Source organism: Sphaerodactylus townsendi, linkage group LG02, assembly GCF_021028975.2.
Source record: "Sphaerodactylus townsendi isolate TG3544 linkage group LG02, MPM_Stown_v2.3, whole genome shotgun sequence".
In the NCBI taxonomy this organism is placed as follows: Eukaryota; Metazoa; Chordata; class Lepidosauria; order Squamata; family Sphaerodactylidae; genus Sphaerodactylus; species Sphaerodactylus townsendi.
Genome location: NC_059426.1, coordinates 139,512,115 through 139,537,298, shown reverse-complemented (window position 1 = coordinate 139,537,298; position 25,184 = coordinate 139,512,115). Strand labels below are relative to the sequence as shown.

General features: G+C 42.0%; 1 protein-coding gene across 3 annotated transcripts in view; it reads right to left on the bottom strand.

Moving 5' to 3' along the window:
* Positions 1-25,184, bottom strand: part of PAX9 (paired box 9) — a 50,548-nt gene continuing 25,364 nt past the window's right edge. Inside the window, exons 4-5 of one of the 3 annotated variants that reach the window (XM_048486610.1) lie at positions 5,624-5,846; positions 1-3,750 (exon numbers count right to left, since the gene is read on the bottom strand). In XM_048486610.1, the coding sequence (XP_048342567.1) occupies positions 3,746-3,750; positions 5,624-5,846 (228 nt within the window). In that variant the 3' untranslated portion in view covers positions 1-3,745. Of the gene's footprint in view, positions 3,751-4,739; positions 5,847-25,184 lie in introns of all 3 variants that reach the window. The other 2 variants (XR_007243669.1, XM_048486611.1) reach the window with 2 other exon arrangements.

Genomic DNA, 25,184 nt, shown 5'->3' with positions numbered 1-25,184 from the left:
TACATACCAGTTATTTGTTTCTTTATTAATTTAAATCAGTCAAAATATAAAAATAAAAAGTTTTTTACATACTGTATATACAAACATAATCTTCTGTCATACACTGTTTCCAACATGGTTTCACTATACTTTCAGCCTTGTCTTTCAATAAAATATGACCATTTGAAAGCAAAACAAACAAAAAGCCTACCCCAACTTATATTTTAATGTATGTAAATAAAGTTCTCATTTTCTTGCCGAACCCAACATCTTTGTTGGATTGGATCTCCAATTTTCTTTTTCTTTTCTTTCTTCTATCCTTCTATAAAAACTTTGGATCTTAAATGCATTCCTCTAGAAATAATTCCTTTGGATTTCAATGGAATTTCGAGATAGTGTTCACAATCCAGACAATGAATTCTGTGTGTGGAAACAGCCACTTAGAACCAACTGGTGGCAAGCAAAGCTCATATTAAGTGGCTAGGTAAAGTTGCCTGAGGGTGCATGCACATCACTTCTCTTACTCTAATAACAGACACGAGATGTAAGAGACTTCAGAGTCAAAATATCTCACAGATTCAGTAGAGCAGAGGTAAGGGTGCCCATATTGTGATAATTTCTGATTGTCTGGTGATTTGTGTTACATGAGGCTCATTAGGACTCAGCAAAGTCATCCTTTCTCTCATTTCCGCTCTAACTGATACTGCGAGAGTACTCACCTGTGCCTGTGAAATGCACACCTATCCCTCATTCTTTTTAACAACTTCAGTGCAAAGAACTGTTGAGTATCACAGGAGTTTATGTGCATGGACCAGAGAAACATGTACTTGGAAGGCAGGGAGGGATCTTACTGTTGCCTATGACTTATGCCCATAAAATCCCAAGTGACCCTGGCCCTATTACTCTTTTAAAATGAAATCCCTTTTTCCTTTCTATTTTAAAGTGATTATTGTGAAAACTTTTAAAATAAAGTCAGTAAAAGACTATTTGCTGAGGCCCAAATGGCCTGACTTAATAGGTTATGTATTCATTTGGTAAACTTGAAGAGACGGTTCATTTACTATGATTACTACCTGTCGTGTAGGCACTTCCTGAAGGAACGCTCTCAGGCAAAAGTCACTTCTTCATGATAATATAAAGTGAAGGAAAAAATTCAAAAAACAAGAAGATTAATTAAATATAATCGAATAAAGTTCATTCACTGATGCTCTTACCTTGTATTGCACCATTTACAACATCTGTCCCGTCATTTTTCCCTAGATAGTGTGCATAAAGTTATTAGGCTCTGACCTTTGCTAAAAGAATGCAGATAAATGCAAACAAGCAGTCACTGATTCAAATTTCAAAAGGGCAACAATGGGTATAAATATTATTTATAGATTCTATTCCTCATGGGAGTCAGAGAAAAGAAGATATTTATTTCAAGCGTGAAAGCAGTTAAGATTGACTTTATCAGAACAGGAAGCCATTTTGCCTCTGGAAATGAAGGTTAGTTAGAAATGCTTAAAGACTGATAACATCAAGCTGTAAACCAATTCTTTCTCTTCAGATCCAACCTTATCCTTTCGTTATATTGTGTTTATGTGCACATGATATAGACAATAGGAAGTGCTGTTTGTTATGCAGTTATCTTTTTCTGCTTTACAAAGACCTGTAAGAAATTAGGTTTTTCTTAAGTCTTTTTGTGAATCTCCTGTACTCACACCATAGGGAAAGAAAAAAGACCCACTGCTAATCCATGTGTTATTTAATTTACCCATTGTGCAAATCAAAATATTTGTATTACATTTCAGTTTTTAAGAAACTGAAATAAAAATTTCAAAGTTTATGGACATTTTCTGTGGGTTTAAAAAAAAAACTTTGTATGTAGTTTTGTTTTTCCCTATAAATTTTACTTGGTATTGACAAGTAACTTATATGGCAGGAACTGAAGAACTCAAGTCTGATGCAGTAATCCTCTAGTGAAAAATCTGCTGGAGAGGTATATACAGTTAAGCTTTGGGTTATTTTCCCTTTCTGAATGAGAACAATTGCACCAATCAGGCTTACTCAAGTATACAGTATATGTATCATATGTCATCTGTGCACACCTATTTCACCACGCATATTAACCTTTTGCTGTTGTCCTCAGTTAGTATGAGTAAAGAGAATTCTACTCTGCTGGTTTTGATGGAAGATCAAAGCACTGTTTGGCACTATTTGACTGAGTTGCGTGTGCAGTTCCCATGCCCCCTCCCCCCTCATACTTTTCTTCATGTGGCTGGATGGACTTAGTGAAATCTGTATGAGCAAATTATGATTTATGATCAAACACCCCCCCTCCCCTCACTAATGCATGAATTACAATCCTGGTTTGGAAAAGTTTTGCTAGGCCATACGTACTATGGCAGAAGTCATTAATTGTCTCAGAGAATTAAATGGGAAGAAGGGCAAAAGAGATGACAGTGTGGCTAAGTCATGCTAAACCAGAGTTTGACATTGCATCTGAATTAACCTACTATGATCAAGAAGTTTATATAAATATCAGGAGGGCCTCTGAGCTCATCTCTACAGATCTCAGTTCTACCAAGTAATCTGCAGTGGTTGATCTCCATCAGTTGATTAGCATATTTGAAAACTGAAATTTCATAACTGTACATGTATGATTTAAAGTAAATGTAGGGATGCTAAATTCTGACACAGTATTTAATACATGCTTAATTTTGTTCAGTTGAACACAATGAGCCATTGCTGAAAGCATGTTCACAACATGGGAGTTCTTGCAGTTAGGCTTCTCCCTGAGAAGGTAATGCCAGAACCTACAAGAATAATTTGAGAGAAATTCATAACACAGCTCCTTCCTACACCAGTTTTGCTCCATTTTCCTATTGCTGATGAGATTCATATTGAATTCACTCCTTTGATAGGCCACAGATCTCCTGACACTACCTTTGTTACATGAAAAGAGCTCGATTTATTTTGGTAGCATCAGAATGGTCTTCTGTTAGTTAACATTCATTGAGCTGAAAGATGACCTGCTTGTTCCAGTGTACAGCACAATAGAACAGTAAGGTTGTAAACAGTGTGAACAATAATACTTAGTCGTACATCAATAAAAAATTTTGTTCCACTAAAGACTGCAGGATCACACCTCAAATAATTTATCAGCTCATCAAACTCTACCACTGCACACCTTCCATTCTTTTCAAACATGCTTGCATTAGTTCCTGCTAAGTTGGTTCACTTCTATCTGCACTTTGTGCCAAAAGCAAAATGTAACCCAGAGACTTTGATCATGCTGATTACATCTCATGAACATTCTCAGTTTAACATATGTCATGACTAAATGATTGCTATAGAAAAAAATGTTTTGGAAAATTTCCCAGGAAGTATCAGCATGACATCACAAGTTATTTTCATTGCACTGCCTTGGAGAGCTACATTTGTTGGCATTTTAAAATAAAAGCATGAAATTCCCATAAAAGAGACAGGATCCTATCTGGTTGTTCCAGCAGTATGTGTAACATGACTAGGAAGAAACGAAGATAATTTTATTAAAGCAGTCTTTCAAAATCTGTATTGAATGATGTGTTTTTACATTATTGCACTAGACTTACAAAAATACATAATATATTAATATTTTATAATGCTAGGAAATATGTCACTTTTCAAATCATTCCTTTTCATGGTTAATCTTCAGCCCACATCTGCAAGCTTGAGGAAGGCTTTCTGAAACTATATTCACAACTTTATTATTGTCCAAGGAAGACAGGCCATCTTGAAAAGATTATACTGTTAAGGGAAAAAGAGTAAAAGAGAGCAATTGGAATCTGAATGACCATGAAATGACATTTGATAAAGAATACAGAAATGCCAAAATGAAATTTTGTTAACATTATAAATAATATTTGTAGTACTGCCACCAATATGCCTATGATGGAACATGTTTATGTACAACAATGTAAACTTTACCAAAAGCCATTTTTACATTCAATAAAATAGAAATTAAAGAGGACTTTCTTTTTCTTTTTTGAAACATAATTATGTAATTTTTGGACTAGAATCACTGAACACAGGTAAGCCAACAAATTACAGTACACTTTTCTCACAGTGGTTTAACTTGGGGCATAATTCACGCATTGCCTGCACATGCCCCACTGAAATGAACAGAAGAAACACCAGTGCTTTACTGGGCTGTGCAGAACTTATCGGTGGATTGTGCTCTTATTAAAAAATTTCTACACAAATTTCACATTTAATTGAAGCTTCCATTTTGTTCAGGTCCTTTCTATCCATATCTCTTTTATACACTTGGTGTGTATTGATAGGGCTGGATCCTATGAACTGAGAATGCAACAGCATTTGCAGACATAAATCTTTTTCCCCACCTCCTTCCTCAGTAACCAATGGAAAGCTGGTGTTGGGATAAAATAAATCATAAATGCCATGACAGCATGAGCGGGCTGCAGTGAGGAGGAGGAAGTAGGTGAAATTGCCCACTGCCTCCTCTTCTGCCAATGGTACTTATGCAAGTGCAAGAGACTCAGAAGGTGGAAGAGGAGGTGAAGGTAATTTTGCTCAAACTCTTCTTCATGCTGCAGTCCCTCACACATGAGGTGTTGTCCACAAGCTTTTCTAACCCTCTGATTCAGCTTTTCAGTAGTCAAAGGGGAGCTGCTGGGGAAAGAGGGAGGTGCCAAAATCCATATTAGGAAGAACTTTCTTCTCATGGATTTGACCATATTAATTTAGGAGGACTAGGTGCCATTTGGAAGACTTACTAGGCCCCAAGCCAGAGAAAACTAGTCATGCTCAGATTCCATTGAAAGAATTGGCCATTATGATAGTCAATTTTGAGTTCTGTGTTGAAGAAGCTAAATGTTCAGGAGGTTCAGGAGCCTCCATCCTCTGCATATAATACAATCAAACGTTTGTCTGAATTTTGAACCTTTTGAGGCAAATGTCATCATAAAAACAGCACTAAATTGCAAGGGTGTCATTTTTGTACAAAAAAGCAACAAACATTAGATGGGTAGAGGAAACACAAATTGTGACCAGATCCATATTTACATATAGAAAACAAAAGCATTACCATCTTTGTAATCACAATAAAATACAGGATAAATAACAGAGCCTCATAGTCATCTGGTTCTATAATTTGTTACTGTAAAAAGTCATCTGTTGACAAAAAAAATTCACTTCACCATATGATTAAAGTAACTATTGGTTAATCGAAAAAATAACTTCTGTTTGGTCATATTGTTGACTACAGTCAAGGCATATCTTTGCTACTAGTTTCCCTTGATTGATTTTTCACAAATCTGAACAATTGCACGTTGGAGAAGGTCATGTTGATTTAGAATAAATATGTGTGGTTTTACCAATGAACAGTCACACAACAAGCCCTCTGAGGGTTGTAAGATCTTCTTTATGCAAAACAGTGCAAGGCGTAACAACACGTCAACTGCTTTCTTAGGTTATTTACACTTATTAAATCCCAATGTTGGTTTTTGTTTTGAAGAAAAATAGCATGGAAAAACCATCACTAGCCAACAATGTCAATCTGAGAGAAGGAATTATGGGGGAGAGAACAAGATGGGACTGGGTAGAATTTTTCTGCCATACTTCTGATATCAGAGTGCGGAAGCTGCGACAGAGTGACTACCTTCTCTCGCTGTCTGCATGCCCTTAAATGCCAGTGATGCAGGGATATCACAGTTGTGAGATGAAAGTGGGGTGCCTCCAGCATGCTGCCAGCCATGCCCAGCTACATAGCCAGAAGGAGCAGCACTGTATGCCATGTAAGGAGACACCTGTGCTGGTGTTGGGTAAGGCGCCATTGTTGGTGCTGAGACAAAGCCGCCAACGGTTGGAAGACCACTTGGTCCCTGGAAAAGAGGTGGAGGCAAAAATTATTGTTGCATCCAAAACAATAGCTTTTGATTTTAATGAATTTCTGGCTTTGGTGGCTTTCATTTTGGATTCCTGGGCAAGGGAGCTGCCAAGATTCAGTATAGTCCAATGGCTTCCCCTTTAAACATACTGACAAATAATGGCAAAATAGTAAGAACATTTGTTGGGACTATTTTCTTTTTGGTATCTCATATCACCTTAGGATTATTATTAATACATTAAAAGGCATTGCCTATTATAACAAGGCACCCCCTATTTATTTATTTATATTATTTATTTATTTATTAGTTCCACTTTTATACCGCCCTCCCCCAAAGGGCTCAGGGCGGTTTACATCACAATAAAAAGCGGATAACAAAATAAAATACTAAAATTCATATCAGTTAAAAGCAGCGCTCCTAATTCATAGTCAGTTAAAACAGATGGCGTTTAGCCATTAACTCCTCAACTCCCCTGAGAGGGGAACAGCGGATCTTAGTTGTTAATGGGCACCTATCAGCAGCCGGCCTCCCCAAAGGCCCGGCGGAATAACTCAGTCTTACAGGCCCTGCGGAACTCATGTAGGTCCCGCAGGGCCCGGACAGTTGGAGGAAGAGCATTCCACCAGGCAGGGGCCAGGGCCGTAAAAGCCCTGGCCCTGGTGGAGGCCAGCCGCATCATAGAGGGGGCGGGGATCTCCAGTAAATTGGCCTCTGCCGAGCGCAGAGACCGACGTGGGACATATGGGGCCAGACGGTCCCTGAGGTACGAGGGTCCCAGACCGCGTAAGGCCTTAAAGGTTAACACCTAGTCTCCTCAGCAAATGATAGGGTGTGCCTCTCTCACACACAAGGATCTTTGCCCTGAAGGAATTTTTTCCTCCAAAATATCTAACTAACAGGTAACAGCTCTGACTAAGCTACGTTTCATTGCCAGAACAAAATTTTTAGTAATGTGGAGGGGATGTTTAAGAGTTCATATTTCTCTTTCAGTTTTTCCCAATTTTTTTTTTGAAGAAGCCATCTAAATAGTCTTTAGTTGATCTTCCAGGGCACTTGTCTGTTAGGCGGGACAGTATCTCTGAAAGAAAACTAAAATAATCTGTTGTCTTTCTTTAATGACTAAATAAAGAAATGGAACCAGGGACTTCTAAAGTTGAAACCAGAAATTTAAAGATTTTATTTACAGGAACAAGTTGAAAAAAGCTAAACTAGCAAAAGCTTAAGGAGGAAAAAAAATAAGTACCAAGGAAGCTGGTTTTAGAGAAGCTACTATGTACAAGATTTTGTTTAACTTTTTCAATTGATACAGATTACAGACAGGACACCATCTTTGTGCACTTTGGTACTTTGACACTAGACAAAATAAATCCACTACTTGACTTGGAATTTTGTTTGGCTATCTAGCCCCTTTTCTAAAAATCTTACTTTTTACCCTGACATTTATACTAAGACAGACTCTCTGTATGGCGGATTCCGCATGGGCCAAAAACAGCAGTGTGAAAACAGTGTAAAATGGTTTAAACCGGTGTAAAAATGTTTACACCGTTTTCACACCACTGTTTTTGGCCCATGCGGAATCTGCCTATGTTTCTCTCACATGATTCTTATTATAAAAGGATGACCACTCTCTTTGGGGAAGCTCCACTCCTCTCTATGTAGCTCCCCTTCTTTCAGAAGCTTCACTGCTTCATATCTGAGTAGGGTTCTCCTCAGAATAAAAATTAACCAAGCCACTAGCATGATTAATCAGTGTTACTGGGTTATATTTAACTCCAGGAACTCTGGTACAGATTCTTTTACTGAGCTCTGCACTTAATTCGGAAAAGCACAGCCCACTTTGAACTGGCCCTCCACTTCCATAGTACAGAGATACCTCAGGGCTCTCACAACAAAACTTTTTAAAAAATAATTCCGTTTTCAGGCTTTATAATGCTGTACAGCCAATCCTGTGGAGTTCTACATTAAACCTTCAGGCTCTGAACATTGCATTGATTGTATAAGCCTAAGTGCATTACCCTATCATCTGAGAAAGATGCCTATTCATTTCCATTTTTTAAAAAAACCTCAACTAAAGGACCAATTTATTTTGATAATAAAAATGAATAGGAAAAATAAATGCTTGAACACTACCTTGCCAGTTTCTGATCTAGAGCCTGGCAGTCTGGTTTATTCTTATTCTCATCACATGGACAGCTCAATTTAGAGGGAGGAATCCCCCTCTGGAGGTGGTGTGGGCCAATGTCAGCAGATTTACCCTCCCCAGGGAACTTACTCTGGCAGATGGGTAAATCCGCTCATTCCCGGGCACTGCAGGATCCTGGGACACCTGGCCATGGCGCAGTGCTCCATGTTGGTGCTCCTAAACTGTGTTGGCATGGTGGAGCTTGGAGGGAGCATTCGGGGGTGGAGCTGACCTTAGTCGACTTCAATTGACCATTCAGTCCCCTTGTGCCTATGATGACAGGAGATATGCCACATTTCTCCTATAGGGAATTCTGGTAGGCTTTTGGGGATGAGATTCCTGTATTCCAGGAAAGCCCTTTGGAGGGGCAGGGTGAGATCAGAGCAGCACGATCCCTGCCCACCAGCACAGTCTGAATTGGGCTAGAAGAAGAAGAAGAAGAAGAAGAAGAAGAAGAAGAAGAAGAAGAAGAAGAAGAAGAAGAAGAAGAAGAAGAAGAAGAGGAAGAGGAGGAGGAGGAGGAGGAGGAGGAGGAGGAGGAGGAGGAGGAGTTTGGATCTATATCCCCCTTTTCTCTCTTGCAGGAGACTCAAAGGGGCTTACAATCTCCTTGCCCTTTCCCCCTCACAACAAACACCCTGTGAGGTAGGTGGGGCTGAGAGAGCTCCGAGAAGCTGTGACTAACCCAAGGTCACCCAGCTGGTGTGTGTGGGAGTGTACAGGCTAATCTGAATTCCCCAGATAAGCCTCCACAGCTCAGGCGGCAGAGCTGGGAATCAAACCCCGTTCCTCCAGATTAGATAAACGAGCTCTTAACCTCCTACGCCACTGCTGCTCCAGTAGTGTGGTATTGAGAGACGGTGTGGCCCACTAATTAGAGGGTTGGACTAGAATCTGGGAAATGCTACTGTGTCATGGAATTTTGCTGGACAATCTTGGGCCAGTCATACACTCGACCTAAACATTGTAAGGATCAAGTGAAGAACAAGAGTATGAAAGCTGCCTTTGGGTATAAATGAACTAACCATGGAAATAAATAAATAAATTACTGATTCTTTTGGCACTACATCGTTTTATACAGTGTTCAACAGGCACAGCGGCCACAGTCTTCTTCTGATGTTCCTACCTAGCACTGGTATTCTGAGGCTTACTGCCTCTGTTACCAGGGGCATATCTAGAGAAAATGGTGCCTGGGGCAAGCAGTGAAATTGCACCTCCCCCACTCAATCAGCCTGGAAACAGAGGACATTTTTCCCTTGGGGAGTGGAGGCTTCCCTGCTCCTGCTGAGCATACTGTTCCCAATTTTACCTTTGAAATTTTTACCTTTGTAAAAGCAGATGTGGGAGTTGGCCTTTGTTAAAATTCACTTTAGCTGACCATTACATGGGTCTTTTAAACTAATATTTATTTTGCACAAGAATTGATTAGTAAAAATTCTTAATAGAGCACTAAGTAATCTGTCTACCTCACAACGTGAGTAATTTTCAGAAATCTCTTGACAACATGCCATAAGTTATAACTTTTCATAAAATCATGCATAGGGTTTTAGTTTCCATACTGTAACAATTTCATTTAATAATAATTTTCTTCTGGGTTGGGGGCTGGGGAAATGGAGGGAACATTGTGGCTTGTGGGGAAGGGAAGGAAGGGAACAGGGCTGCAAGGCTATTGGGTCAAGCATCAGCTACCAGGTCTTCACACACCCACATGTCCTCGGTCAGGGGGGAGAGAGAGCGGAAGGAAGGGAATACATGGGGCTGCAAGGCTGTCGGGTCGAACCTTAACCTAGCAGCCTTGGGGCACCCCAACATCCTCATTTGGGGGAGGGGAGAAGGAAGGGGTAAAGGAAAAGAACCACCGGGCTACGAGGCTGTCAGGTCAAGCCTCGGTGGCCTTGGTACGCCCCAACACCCTTACCCAGGGTGAGGGAGAGAAAGGGAGGGAACGCATAGGGCTGTGAGGCTGTCAGGGCACATCAAGGAGTGCACCCCAACCTGGCAGCCTCATTCCTTGGGAGGGGTTGCAGGGGGCGGGTGGTAAAATGCAGCCCCATGTGACTCAGTGATGTGGTGCCTATGGCTCCTGCCCCCTCATGACCTCCACTATTTACACCTGTCTATAACAAACCTAATTTAACAGAAATCCAATGGTGCCTTAGACTAATGTTTATTTCAGCAGAAGCTGAAAGCTGAAATAAGCTTAAATTTATTAGTTTTTAAGTTGTCACTGGACTGCTATTTAATTTTGTCACAATAAAGATCAAGTGGGGCTGCCAACCTCCAGAAGGGCCTGGAGTTCTCTAGAGTTACAACTGATGTCCAAGCAACAAAGATCAGTTATCCTGCAGAAAATGGCAGCTTTGGAGAATAGGCTGGAAGGCATAACCACCCCAGGTAGCACCATCCCTCCCCCACTTCCCACCACCAAATCGCTAGGATTTTTCAAACCCAGAGTTGGCAAACCTAAGATCAAGTTGGCAAACCTAAAATCAAGACCCAATAGATTTTTAACTGATCAGGTTGGGGGAGTTGGAGGAACATGGAATATTAGCTTACTTATAGGCCTGCAGCGGGGCAAATAATACTCTGGAAGCCACTTTGGCTTGGGAAAATGAGACTACATGGAGTCGAGTCCCTTCCACCCTGGTTTCAAGGTTCTAATCTGAATTGGGCCTTGTGGTGCTTGTGAAATAATTTGCCCGCAGCTGCTATATGGAGATGGGAGAGTGAGTCAGGTTGGGAGAAACCTGACCCAACTCATTAAAAAATGTGTTGTGCAGTTTGGCCATAACTTAACTACCCCCTCTGGATATGTTACAGGGCTGGTGCTTGGTGCAGGAGCAGAATCAGCACTATTAGTTGGAGGGGGAGGAGAGGTGGATGAGGAGGAGAACATTATCACAGTGGGAACAAAAACAATAAAAATGAGCACATGCAATAATACTATTAAAATTGTTACATTATTCATGAATGCTAATGATACAAACTGTGTAATAATAGTATAGCAAAAATCAATAACATTTTTAAGCAAAAGCAAAAAAATATGGTACATTTCTGCTTGTACTAATGGTACACTTTTTTAAATTTCTGAGCATACTGTGTGTGTGTGTGTGTGTGTGTGTGTGTGTGTGTGTGTGTGTGTGTGTGTGTGTGTGTGTGTGTGTGTGAAGTGCTGTCAAGTCACAGCTGATTTTAGCAACCTTAGCAAGGGGCTTTCAAAGCAAGTGAGAAGCAGAGGGAGTTTGCCATTGCCTTCCTCTGCAGAGCGTTCCTTGGAGGTCTCCCTTCCACATACCCAGTGGTGGGATCCAAACATTTTAACAACAGGTTCCGATGGTGGTGGGATTCAAACACACACGCACCTCCAGTCCTATTGGGCAGGTAGGTTGCTTTAGTAACCCCTTCTTGGCACTCAGAAAAAAATAGTAACCACTTCTAGAGAAGTGGTGAGAACTGGTTGGATCCCACCTCTGTACCTACCCTGGTTAGTTTCCAAGGTCTGGTGAGATCGGGCTATATATCATGCTACCTTTCCTCCCATTGTGGATGCATTACTTTATTATTCTCTTAATTTTGTTAAGTTTAAGGGTTATTTATTGTTTACTTATAGTTATTTTGTAGATTTTAAAGACTGTTTTCATGCCCATTTCATCCTTTTACACCAGCTTTGATTCTGTATGCACTACTTTTCGATGAGTTTTTTAGCAAAGAGTTTGTGCCCTTATATATACACTTATATATGCCAAATGGGTAATTCACAGTGTAAGCTGACCTATGAGTTGGAGGACTGACCTATGAGTTGGAGGAAGTGCCCTCTCCGTAGCCCTAGTTGTAGTTGGAATTAAGATGCCTAATTTCTTTTCCAAGCTTTTTTGTCAGCTCAGAGAACATGAATGGACATCTCTTTGAATCTCTGTACTTCGGAAGTCAAAGTCTAATCCAGCTATTATGGCATGACCACATGAGTTCTCATGCTTAAGGCTTGGGGCTGCACATCCAAACCACAAGTGAATAGAGCAGTAACTTAGATGGGGGCACTTCGTCTCCTCCCACTTTTTGACATCAAGTTGCAGTCAACATATGGCAACCCCATAAGCAGTGGTGGGATTCAGCAGGTTCGCACCACTTTGGCAGATCCGGTTGTTAAAATGGTGCTTGTAAACAACCAGTTGTTAAATTATTTGAATCCCACCACTGCCCATAAGGTATTCAAGACAAAAGACCTCAGAGGTAGTTTGCCATTGCCAGCCTCTGTGTAGCAACCCTGATATTCCTTAGTTGGTGTCCCATCCAAATACTAACTAGGGCTGGTGTTGCTTAGCTTCCAAGATCTTACAAGAGTAGGCTAGATTGAACTATATGCTTCCTATGTAGTACATATAGGAAACTGTTATTTTCTGTTATGTAATGTGCATTAATCCCATGATAAGAACATAAGAACATAAGAACTAGCCTGCTGGATCAGACCAGAGTCCATCTAGTCCAGCATTCTGCTACTCGCAGTGGCCCACCAGGTGCCTTTGGGAGCTCACATGCAGGATGTGAAAGCAATGGCCTTCTGCTGCTGCTGCTGCTCCTGAGCACCTGGTCTGCTAAGGCATTTGCAATCTGAGATCAAGGAGGATCAAGATTGGTAGCCATAGATTGACTTCTCCTCCATAAATCTGTCCAAGCCCTTTTTAAAGCTATCCAGGTTAGTGGCCATCACCACCTCCTGTGGCAGCATATTCCAAACACCAATCACACGTTGCGTGAAGAAGTGTTTCCTTTTATTAGTCCTAATTCTTCCCGCCAGCATTTTCAATGAATGCCCCCTGGTTCTAGTATTGTGAGAAAGAGAGAAAAATTTCTCTCTGTCAACATTTTCTACGCCATGCATAATTTTATAGACTTCAATCATATCCCCCCTCAGACGTCTTCTTTCCAAACTAAAGAGTCCCAAACGCTGCAGCCTCTCCTCATAGGGAAGGTGCTCCAATCCTTCAATCATCCTCATTGCCCTTCTCTGCACTTTTTCTATCTCTTCGATATCCTTTTTGAGATGTGGCGACCAGAACTGAACACAGTACTCCAAGTGCGGTCGCACCACTGCTTTATATAAGGGCATGACAATTCTTGCAGTTTTATTATCAACTCCTTTCCTAATGATCCCCAGCATAGAGTTTGCCTTTTTCACAGCTGCCATGCATTGAGTTGACATTCCCATGGAACTATCAACTAAGACGCCCAAATCCCTTTCCTGGTCTGTGACTGATAGCACTGACCCCTGTAGCGTGTATGTGAAGTTTGGATTTTTTGCCCCTATGTGCATCACTTTGCATTTTGCTACATTGAACTGCATTTGCCATTTCTTAGCCCACTCACCTAATTTATCAAGGTCCACTTGGAGCTCTTCGCAATCCTTTGTGGTTCTTACCACCCTACATAATTTGGTATCATCTGCAAACTTAGCCACCACACTACCCACCCCTACTTCCAGGTCATTTATGAATAAGTTAAAGAGCACTGGTCCCAAAACGGATCCTTGGGGGACACCACTCCCGACATCTCTCCATTGTGAGAACTTCCCATTTATACCCACCCTTTGTTTCCTGTTCCTCAACCAGTTTTTAATCCATAGGAGGACTTCCCCTCTTATTCCTTCATTGCTGAGTTTTCTCAACAGTCTCTGGTGAGGAACTTTGTCAAAAGCCTTTTGGAAATCCAAGTAGACAATGTCCACTGGTTCCCCCTTATCCACATGTCTGTTTACACCCTCAAAGAACTCTAGTAAGTTTGTAAGACAGGACTTGCCTCTACAAAAGCCATGCTGACTCTTCCTCAGCAGATCTTGCTTTTCTACATGTTTAATAATTTTATATTTAATGATAGATTCTACTAATTTACCAGGAACAGATGTCAAACTGACTGGCCTGTAATTTCCTGGGTCCCCCCTAGACCCTGACTTGATATACTGACTTGTTTGTTCTGAGAACTAATAGGGGTTCCAGCAAGGCTATTTACAAATACCACAAAACTTGGAGGAAGGAGTTTTGCTGTATAAGAATATCAGAGCTTCTCCTTTGAAAATCTGATTTCAGGAATGACTGGATTCCAAAATATCAAGGAAAAAGTTGAATGAAACAGCATCAGAAGGCTCCAATGAATACTCTTCTGCTTTCACTTTAACAATTGATCATTGACTAAAAATCCACACTGAGGTGCTTTCTTGAACAGGGACTGTCACAAAAACAGCTAACTTCACTGCATTAGAATTCCTCTTATACATGCCACATGGCAGCTAATGGGAAATATGCAAGAACACGGTTACTTTAATCTCAACAGATCTTGTGCAGGAGACCTTTTTATATCCTCCCCTCCCTCTACAAATTTAACATAAAATTGAGTTCTCCTTTACTCTGAAGACACCCTTCTAAGAAAAGAAAATAGTGCTGAAATAAAAAAGAAAAAGAAAAAACACCTGAGTGAGATAAATGATCTTGTTTTAAATGGGGACAGGAGGTATTTTGTACTGACTAAAGCCCTGGCCTGTTTTATTTAAATGAAATGCCATTCATTGTGAATTCCTACTGTGAAAGAAGCATGCCTCTCCCTTCTTTTATACAAACAGAAACTTGCACCACCGGCCTATACAAACAAGTATGGGGAGTAGTAACAACCTACAGCCCAAACCTGCTGTCATTCTGGAGAAAGGAAAGACCAGGAAGCAGTAGCCTTTTCACAGCCAAGAACTTTTAAAAAAGAAAACCTGAACCACGTCAGCAGTTGCAAACACCTGAAACTGAATGAGAGAAGAAGCATGCAAATGTTTGGGTTAGCCCATTATCAATGGTTCCAAGGTGGTTGATGTACATGTTGCCTTCTCCTCTGAAGTAATAATTCCAGAGGAGAATCCCCTGACTGTTCATCTGTTGCAGCGAAAACAATATTAACAAAGTTATCATCTGCAAATAGTTCATGAAAGCCTCTACTGGAAAAAAAATTAGTCTAAGGTTTTGTTTATTTTTTCTCAGAGGTATCTTTAACGGTACAAACATCCTGATTTTTTTCTTGTGAGCCTGGGAGGCAGTGATATGACAGCTACATTCAGACTCCCTCACCCTGTGACTGCTCACTGAAGGGTGTAAGGCAGGGGTCAGCTGGCCATTTATTTATTGCATTTATAGACCGCCCTCCCCCGAAGGGCTCTGTGCAGTGAACAACAGATAAAAATGCAATTAACAGTGATTAAAATCATAAAATTAAAACCAGGTCACCTCTATCTAAGTGTTAAAATACCATATACTACCTAGTATTAAAATTACTTAAAAACTCAGGTACCATATATAAACAGATGGTGGCATGCTTCCCCATTTCCCACCCTGATTCTGCGCCCACAGAAGGCCTAGATGTAATAGGGTGTTGTTCTCCTCAACCCAGCTGGCCAAATGCCTGGAGGAACAGGTCCTACACTGGCAGCCAGGGCCCAGGGCAAGCAGAGACAAGTCACCAACACTACAAGGCCACTCAGCTCAGACCTGGCCACTGTCACCAATGATGGATGCCACCCAAAGGCAGAGCAAGGGCACTCTGCGCCCCTGCTGCAGCACCACCCACCCTGCCCAACCCCGGAATGCCCTTGGAATGCCCTGGAACATTCTGCTACGCCCCCACCATGGCCTGACCATGCCTCCGTCATGGCCCCCCCTGTCCCATGGGCGCTACACCACTGGTGCCACCTCCCCTGTTGTCCCCTTCCTGCACTGCCAAAGGTTGGTGGACAGGTGGTAGTGATGCTGGAGGAGCTGACAATCATCAGGTGAACTGCCATGTACCACTGGTGCTGCAGGCCAGGTCTGTTTGACCATGGAATTCAAGACAAGTTACACAGGTTCCTAGAAGTTCCCTCATGCAAATACTAGCCTGGGGCAGCCTGGAAAATTAAATGGTCCTGAAAAAAGAATCTGGGTGACTCCACATTTATCTCACAGGAAGGCTTGTAAGGTCTCTTTTGCTCTGGCTTGATCCTCACAGCTGGATGAAGAGAACTCTGCTAAACCAAAAAGGCAGTGGGGGCACTGACACCTCCTTGCTGCTGTCACCTCCTGACAAAGATGGTCATCCTGACACAAGCAGGGTGGCTACTTGCTCTTCCACCTTCACCTCTTCCTTACACAAAAGTGCCTGCATTGCAAGGAGGAGCCTTTGCCGTCCCCTGTGTGGCCCTCCAGGGAAATGTTCCAGTCAATTAAGAGGCCAATCCATGTCTGTGCTGACGAGTCCCAGATCTGCTTAGCTACCGCTGTATAAAATGCCCTGCAACCATACCCTGAGATGAGGCTAGTTAATATTATTGTCTTCATTTTATAGGCTATAATGCAAAGAGTTAGTTGTGCCGTGCCTTAGAGGCTATGCATGACATAGGCAGCTTTCCTTAAAAAGCAGATATCATTCCAAATCACATTTTTTGTAAACAACTCCTTCACATGTCAAAAGTCAGTTGTCTCAAGATGTAAGGGTTCTTTTTATCACCCCATCTTTTCCTAGCTCAATAATACTAAACCCCTCATTGTTTTGAGAATAAGCCCAACTGAATAACATGAGACTTTTTACAGAGTAGACCTGCTTAGGATTTATCCTTTTGTCACAACTGTGCAACCCTCTTGGGGCTTACACAGTGGCGTAGTGCCAAGGGGATAGGAGGGTGTGCGACACACCTGGCGCATGCTGGTGTGGAGGCATGGCTGGAACATAGAGGGAGCATGGCAGGGGTGTTCTGGGCAGGGTGGGGCAGGGCAGGGGCATGCGGGGGTGTGGCAGGGACTCAGGGGCACTTGCGTGCCTTGGGCATAGTTCCCCCTTGCTCCGGTCCTGGATTTATGTACTTTGGGAATGGTTCCCCAGTATATATGAATTACAGACATAGGATAGATATAAAATGTGATTTTTGCATGTGGCTTTTGAAAATGGTTATGTATGTGGCATAATACTTGGAAGCAAGTCCTTGTATCTGTGGGCCTTACTCCCAAGTAACTATAGGTAGGATTGCAGCCTAGAAACAATTGCTCATAATTTGGATTTTGGAGGTTAACAGCAGGGTAGACTCTCACTTGCTAATCTGGTACTTCTGACAAGAAATATGCTCACCTAGGTGAGAAATAGCAGAAATTAATTTACAAGGCCTTGTATACATTGGTCCAATAATTCATCCAGTGCATTTCAATTCAGAGCAAAGAAACCCGAGAATGCAAAATCAGAGGTTAGGAGAACCCTGTGGTGTTTATAGGTCTGCAAGGTTCTTAGAAGGTTTTTTTTTTAAGTGCTGGGTTTTATGCAGCTGTTTTTAAACCTCAGTAAATATTTCTTCCATAATTGAAGTCATTGTTTTTGAAAGGAAATTATTTTTTTATATATGGCACTTGTAGTTTGAAGTAATATGTGTTCATTTTTTGCCCAATACCTAACAGGCAAAATCCACAGGGAAGATTTTCAGCAGTCCAAAATTAATGTTTTGCAAGAGTCAAAGGGAGCTAGAATCTCAGAAGATCTAACTCTCACCCCCATATCTTTTTAATGGCTTGTGCATTTAGCAAAATGCATTTTCACCGTTCTGTTCTGGCTGCCATAAGATTTATACTGTAAAACATGTAACTGCAGAGAGTGACCTTCCATTATACCTGTGTACCATAATTTAAAAAAAGTAAAGGGGGAGTCAAGACTGTAATAACTGAATTAATTGGGCTATACCCTCAATGATGTCGATGAAACTGCCCTTACCAGCTAAAGAGCTGGTATATTTCAACTTCACTACATTTAACATTGCATACCATAGGCTAAGAACAAAGTTTTATAATGTTGAATCCGAAGCTGGCATCTGACTTATCAGGAAACTAATCAGAATAGTCTTGGTCATAATGCTCATAATTTATGATTTTGCAGGAGCCGTACTTTCACAGCCTAAGGCCTTTATACTTATCAAACTGCATCTCCCAGTATACTCCCACACTCCAGCTGCATTCTTCAGGCAGCCTTCCTCCTTGTGGAATCCTCTCATAGGACTGTCTGTTAGGCAACAATCCAGCTGCGGACTTTTTTGGTGGTCGGTTCAATCCAGAGTAGGGGCACAGGGCACCAAAAAACTTTGCATTCAGGCAGGTGTATAAAATGGTTTTATTTCAGAGGGCAGTTGATGGAGGGCAAGCCGTTCTGGCAGATCTGGCTTGTTGATAAGCTCTTAGATTGTTTTTTGTGTTTGCAGCTCCCTTGAGACTAAAGACTTAAGGCAGTATATAAGCACTTTAAGTAATTAAATTCGAAATGACATTTGGAAAAGATGTTTTGTCAATTAGGATCCCAAATATGACCTAGAGGCCTACTGGACAACAGCCTTGCTGAGGTGGCACATGGCTAGACCTGGCCAGTGCCCGGATGGGACACCCCCTATGAGTCTAATATGGACCACGCAGAATTTCCATAATAGCAGAAAGTCCATGATATAAACAAATAATGACCAGTTTACAATAGTTTTGAATATTGTATTCTTGGGTTGTGCATTTACTGCAAAAGGGCTCATTCACACAGCCATTTTCAGTGAATAGCAGTTTTGGAAAAGACCTTTCCTATTCTGCTGTGTATGTGATGCTAGGGACTAAATGCACACCAAATCTGACATTCAGCCCCTCTCACAGTGTGACTGGCGGGAGAGGTTTCCACATCCATCAGGCGAGTGTTAAGAATTTTTCAACACAATGTTCTTCACAGTAGGTTATAGACAGACTGCCTCTGTCTACAAGATGCTGGGGCATTTCTCATTTTTCAAGGGCTTTTAAAATAAAATGCATACGTAGATTATGAGAGAGAAAGAGTGGATTCTGTCTTCACCCTTTTCACCTCTGTTTTTCAGATATTCATTCACCCTACAGCTCAAAAAACAAAGATACTTGTATATTTTCTGTCGTATAGGTAAAAGCAATTGGGTTGTGATTAGTACAGAAAACATCACTGGGGAATGGGAAAAGAAGCTCCTTCTTTCCCAGTCTTCTATTTTAGATTATACCCTCCGTGGCTCCATTCTTATAAAAGAAAAAAAATCTCAAGGAAAACCAGTTTGCAACTCTATGTCACCTGGACCTGGGGTGGCCAGCACTGGGTTGGGAAATGCTTAGAGATTTGTTGGGGAGTAGACCCTGGGGACCTCAGCAGGGCATAATGCCAGAGAGACCACATTCCCAAGCAGCCATTGTCTTCAGGGGAACTGATCTTGGTTATCTAGAGATCAATTGTAATTGGGAGATTTCCAGGTGCCACCTGGGGGGTGGCAACCTTACTTGGACCCTAGTTACATATTACTGAACTAGGCAGAACAGGCACATGATTTAATTATGATTCAGTGGCTCCCCTTGCCCAGCTCATTCCTTTGTTCCTCACTGATCCAAAGTAGAGCACTTCTTGGAATAGAACAGTCTTTCTGGCGATTGACTTGGGGAGCACAGCCTTGACTTCTGGCTGTTCTAGGATCCAAGGGCAGAAAATAGTGACTTGGCTCATATCACCCAACTTTCTCCTCCCAGCTACCTTACCTCACTCTCTGAAAATACAGTGGACCACACTTCCCGCCCTCTTCAATTCCCCCTGGGTATCTAACCCACACTTTGAGATTAATTTATATTCTTAGGATGCTCCCAAAGATTTTCCTCTTGAGAGGAGCCAAGCCAAATGGACTCATCATCAACAATGGTGAGTCCATTTATACATACATACATACATACATACATACATACATACATACATACATACATACATACATACATACATACATACATACATACATACATACATACATACATACATACATACATACATACATACATAGCTGTTTTATACTGAGTCTACTTATTGTAGCTCAAATTCATCTTCTCTGACTGGCAGCAATTCTCCTCTCAAGTAAAGAACAGTATTTCCCAGAATCTGCTACCCAAGAACCTTTACCTGGAGGTGCCACGCTTGAATTCAGTATCATTTGAAGAAGAAGAGTAATTTGGATTTATAACCCCCCCCCCTTCTCTCCTGTAGGAGACTCAAAGAGGCTTACAATCTCCTTTCCCTTTCCCATCCCCACAAAGACGCCCCTGTGAGGTGGGTGGGGCTGAGAGAGCTCCATAGAGCTGTGACTAGCCCAAGGTCACCCAGCTGGCATGTGCTGGAGTGCACTGGGTAATCTAGTTCCCTAGATAAGCCTCCACAGCTCAAGTGGCTGAGCAGGGAATCAAACCCGGTTCTCCAGATTAGAGAGCCTCTGCTCTTAGCCACTACACTACTGCTTGCATGAAAGGCTTGTGTTCTACAACTAAGAAACAAACCAGAGTGCAAGTTGGACTGAAGTTCTCTGGCCCCAGACAGAAGCTACATCAGGAAACTAACATTCCCGAATGAGCATGGGCTCAGTTTGGCTCATGAGCTTGTCATGGGGAAGGAGTTTCAGCTTTCCCTTCCATTGCTGAGCCAAACAGGGAATATTAGCAGCCCAAAGTAACATCTGTCTTTGGGTAGGATCAGGAAACCCTCTACAAAAGCAACTGGTAGACAATCACAAACCTTCACAGGAGGATTAGTAGTGTGTTGTCCCATGCATTCCTATTTGTCACAAGAAAGCTAGCCTACCTTTTGCTTTCTTGAAGCTGTTGCTTGTTTCCAAATACTTGTTTCTACTGTTTTCTCTTTAAAGAAAAGGGGCAACAAAAAACTTACTACCTTCTTAATATTATCTTAATGTTATTATTTTACTATCTTAATAGTTGATGAGTCTCTCCTAAAGCACGTTAACTGTGCTACCCAGTTTGTTTTCATTGGACTGCATTTCCAGGACACAAGTCCTTATCATTGGTTAAGGACCAGAAAGTCCAAATATTTGAAGCCTTCAGTAGCTTGAAGGTAGGTGTGACGGAAGTTGATGAACCTCAGGGTTGCTTCTCCCAGAATCCTTTCGACTAGCTTACAGTTGTAGCTGACTGTTTTGGAAGATCCCCACAGATAATGCAGTATTTGGTGATACTTCTTTTAGTGTGTAAAACAACAACAAAAATGGAACTGTGCATCACAGCAACTGGTTTTAATTAGACAATAAAATGCATTTAAACTGTATGATACTTCGGGATTTAGTCTAGCAAAAAAGTAAGTAATGAATATAGCAAATTAAATAAAATGTTGAGAACTGATTGGGTAAACATCTACAAGAATTGCAGTGGACAGGATTTCCTGTACTTGAACATCTTAGCAGAGAGGCACAGGTCACTGGAGGCGTGTTAGAAGATCTGATAAAAAGCCAAAGGAGCGTTATATATGCTGATATTTTGCCACATCATAAGCCAGTATGGAAATACCAGCGTAGGCTATGTAACAATGTTTGTATAAAGATTGTAGGCAAAGTACTCAGGCAGATCTGGGCAAGCACTGTGCTGCCAGGAGCTGTGGTGGATGCCATCTTCTGGCAGAAAGTAAGGATTTAAAAACATGATGTAATTGACAGTGCCTTCCTGGGCAGGAAAAAAGCCTGGAAACTTCTGCCATATAGCTGCAGAGACCATATAGACCAGGGGTAGGGAACCTTTAACACTCAAAGAGCCATTTGGACCCGTTTTCCACAGGAAAAGAAAACACTTGGAGCCGCAAATAATTTTTGACATTTAAAATAAAGATAACACTATATAGAGAGGGGGTTTTTTAACCTTTTACTCCGCTCATTCTGAGAAGTGCATGGATGCGCCCACCCTACTGCCTGCAGGGCGGGCAAGGATGAAGCTCGCGGCGCGGCGCAGCTGACCGTGGGCAGTTGGAGCGCCCACCCTGCTGCCTGCAGGGCGGGCAAGGATGGGGCCCGCGGCTCGGCTCGTGGAGCCACAGTGCAGGTTCCCTACCCCTGATATAGACCATTTTAGCCCTCAATGGTTGCCTAGCCACATATATGCAGGCAAGCACAAAAACAGCAAACAGATTAATTATGTACAATGACTTTAAGAGGAGACTGGGTTTCTGGAAAATCCCAAGCATTTATCCATATTGATTTTAACTGGTAGCCTCAACAATAATTTTATTGTTATAGAATGCTTTAACTGAAGAGCTGAGTTATTAACTGGAGCCTCAATGCAGAACTCATGGTTCAATTTCTTTTCAAGAAAACTAAGAAGAAGAGTTTGGAGTTATACCCTGCCTTTCTCTCCTGTAAGGAGACTCAAGGTGGCTTACAAACTCCTTTCCCTTCCTCTCCTCACAATAAATTCCTTGTGAGGTAGGTGGGGCTGAGAGAGTTCTGAATGAACTGTGACTAGCCCAACGTCACCTAACAGGCTTCATGTGGAGGTTTGCGGAAACAATTCCCGTTCACTAGATAAGAGTCTGCTGCTCATGGGAAAGAGTGAGAAAATCAAACCCCGTTCTCTAAATTAGAGCCCAACACTCTTAACCACTACATCATGCTGGTTAAGAACTTGTGTGACCAAGTGGTTAAGTAAGAAGATATACCAGTTCAAAATTCACCTCAAGTTCACATTTTTTTTGGATAGCCTTAGGTTCCCATCAGGCCTTAGAAGTAAAACAGTGATGACCAAATATACAGGACAGTGAAGATTTCTGAGATAATCCATGTAAAGTGCTTTGAGCACTAAGTATTATTAAGAAAATGCTTACTTAATAAAATATACCTGATTGTTACAGGGTTATATCCACAGAATCTGTTCTATGAATCTCAGAATCTTCCTCTGACGCAAATAGCCTTTTCTTGGGGAACAGGCCCTCCCACTGGAGGAAGATAGCTTGTACTGGCAGAAGGTTTTGCCATTAGCAACACAAATCCATAGGATCTAACCCTTTGAGCTTAAACTGTTATTTTATACTCATTAGGTATGGCCTGCCTTGACTCCGCTGGCTTGGATCCAGGGGCAAATATTTTCTGATAGAAGGCACTTATATCAATGGAACGGCACGTTCTCTCCTGTACCTGTTATTGCTTCTTTCAATGTTCTCCAAAATGCTTCTTCAGCGAGTCAGGGGACTCTCAGGCAAACTGAGGATGGAATTAGGAGTCTGCAGTGAAAAGGGGGATTTTTGACACTCCCTCTTCAATTAGCAGAAATTTACCTCAGGGTTCAAGCCATTTGTGAGAGGTCCATTGGCACATATGAAATTAGTTTCCAATGGTGAAATTCTGTGCAGAGAGATGCAAAGGTCTGGAGAGTACAGAACAAATGAACAGATCCTTTTTCCTGAGGACAACGCCCCCCCCCTTTCATTTTTTCTGAATGGGAAATTTTGGGGAGTTCTAGAAAAAAAACCCTCCCCTCTTTCCACTAGGGTGCTGGGGCCCCTCCCTCCCCTCCTTTGCATGCCACTCCCATCCCTCACTCCCCTTCCGTTGCATGGCACCCCTACCCCTTCCTCTGCTAGGGTGGGTGGGCCATGTCCAGATACCAGGGCCCCTCCCTCCCCTCCCTGGCATGCCACCTCTCACTCCCTCAGTCCCCTTCCTCACTCCCCTTCCCCTGCATGGCACCCCTCTCCCTCCCTCTGCTAGGGTGGGTGAGCCATATCCAGATGCCGGGCCCCTCCCTCCTCTCCCTTGCATGCCACCCCTCACTCCCTCACCTCCCTCCCTCCCCTTCCCTTGCATGCCACCTCTCCACCTCCCTCCCCTCACTCCTCTTCCCTTGCATGCCACCCTTCCACCTCCCTTTCCTCCTTCTCCCTCCACTAGGGTGAGTGGGTGGGCCATTTCCAGATGCCGGGGCTACCTCCCCCTCCCTTGCATGTCACCCCTCACTCACTCCCCTTTCCTTGCTTGGCACCTCTCCCTCCCCCTCCGCTAGTGCAATTAATAGCTAAAGAGAGAAATACCTTTGAAATGAGAGAAATACTTTTAAAAGGTTTTACACACTCAAATGTAAGATCAATGTAAGATATGTTTTATACCATATTGTCAGGAATATTTTTAATTTAGAAAAATTCTGCCTACAATTGATGATCTATAGTTTTTTTAATGTTAATAAATTATTAAGGTGTTCAGTGTTTTCATTTTTCATTGTTTTAAAGTTTAACTTGATATCTGGATATGTTGGCCATCCAACCTATTGTGACTTTATGAGAGTGTATCTGCCCAAATAGTTTATGTTCTTTGGTTTATTCCAAATGGGCAGACCAATCGGGGGGGGGGGGGGGAAGGGAGAGATTCCCTTCAGTCAAAGTTCTTCTGAGTTCTCTCAGCCACACCTACCTCACAGGGTGTTTGTTGTGAGGGGGGGAGGGAAAGGAGTTCGCAAGCCCCTTTTGAGTCTCCTTGCAGGAGAGAAAGGGGGGATATAAATCCAACTCTTCTTCTTCTTCTTCAGGAGCGGACACACCCTTGTGCTAGGTTTCTTTCATTTTGGTTTCTTTCACCCATCCTCCAAATAGACACAAAAATCAGAAACGTGCGCTAAAGCAGTATGAGGGTTTCCACTCTTTCAGGATTATTAGGTATATTTCCAACTTGCGGATAGAAAATTACAGCATTTATACCTTTTAAAATTCCATAAATATGCCAGTCAGCACAATTTTACTAGTTACTGAAGTTATAAATTGTTCGTTTGATTGTTTGATTGATTTCTGCCTCCATATCATGACCCTGGTATTCCTTGGAGGTCTCCCATTCAAATACTAGCCAGGGCCAACCCTGCTTAGCTTCTGAGATCTGATGAGATCAGGCTATCCTGGGACTACCCAGGTTCCCTTGATTTCAGCTAGACTGTTTAAAATATGGATTTTTGAAACATTTCTTTTAAAATTAAACAAAAAAAGAATGTAAAATTTCAGTGAGAAAAAAATTATGTATGTCCTTCACTCTATTCTGGTGGGGCTTTAAATTGTGCTTGGCTGGATCATATCAAAAGAGAATGAACCATATGAATAAATAATTAAGTCCTGTTTATTTATGTGGGGCATACAGTCACTGCTACTGTCATTTGACCTACATGCAACTGTGCCTTCCAAGTTTTATTACAGCAGCTAAGAAGTGTTAGCATTCTACCCAGTTAATGTTTTTGAAGATTCTGGGTCCTCCTTACATCTGTTCAATGGGCTCCTGTGGCCTTTCCTGGATCTCTCCACCAGGTCTTTCTATGTCTATCTGTCGGGCTGCAATGAAC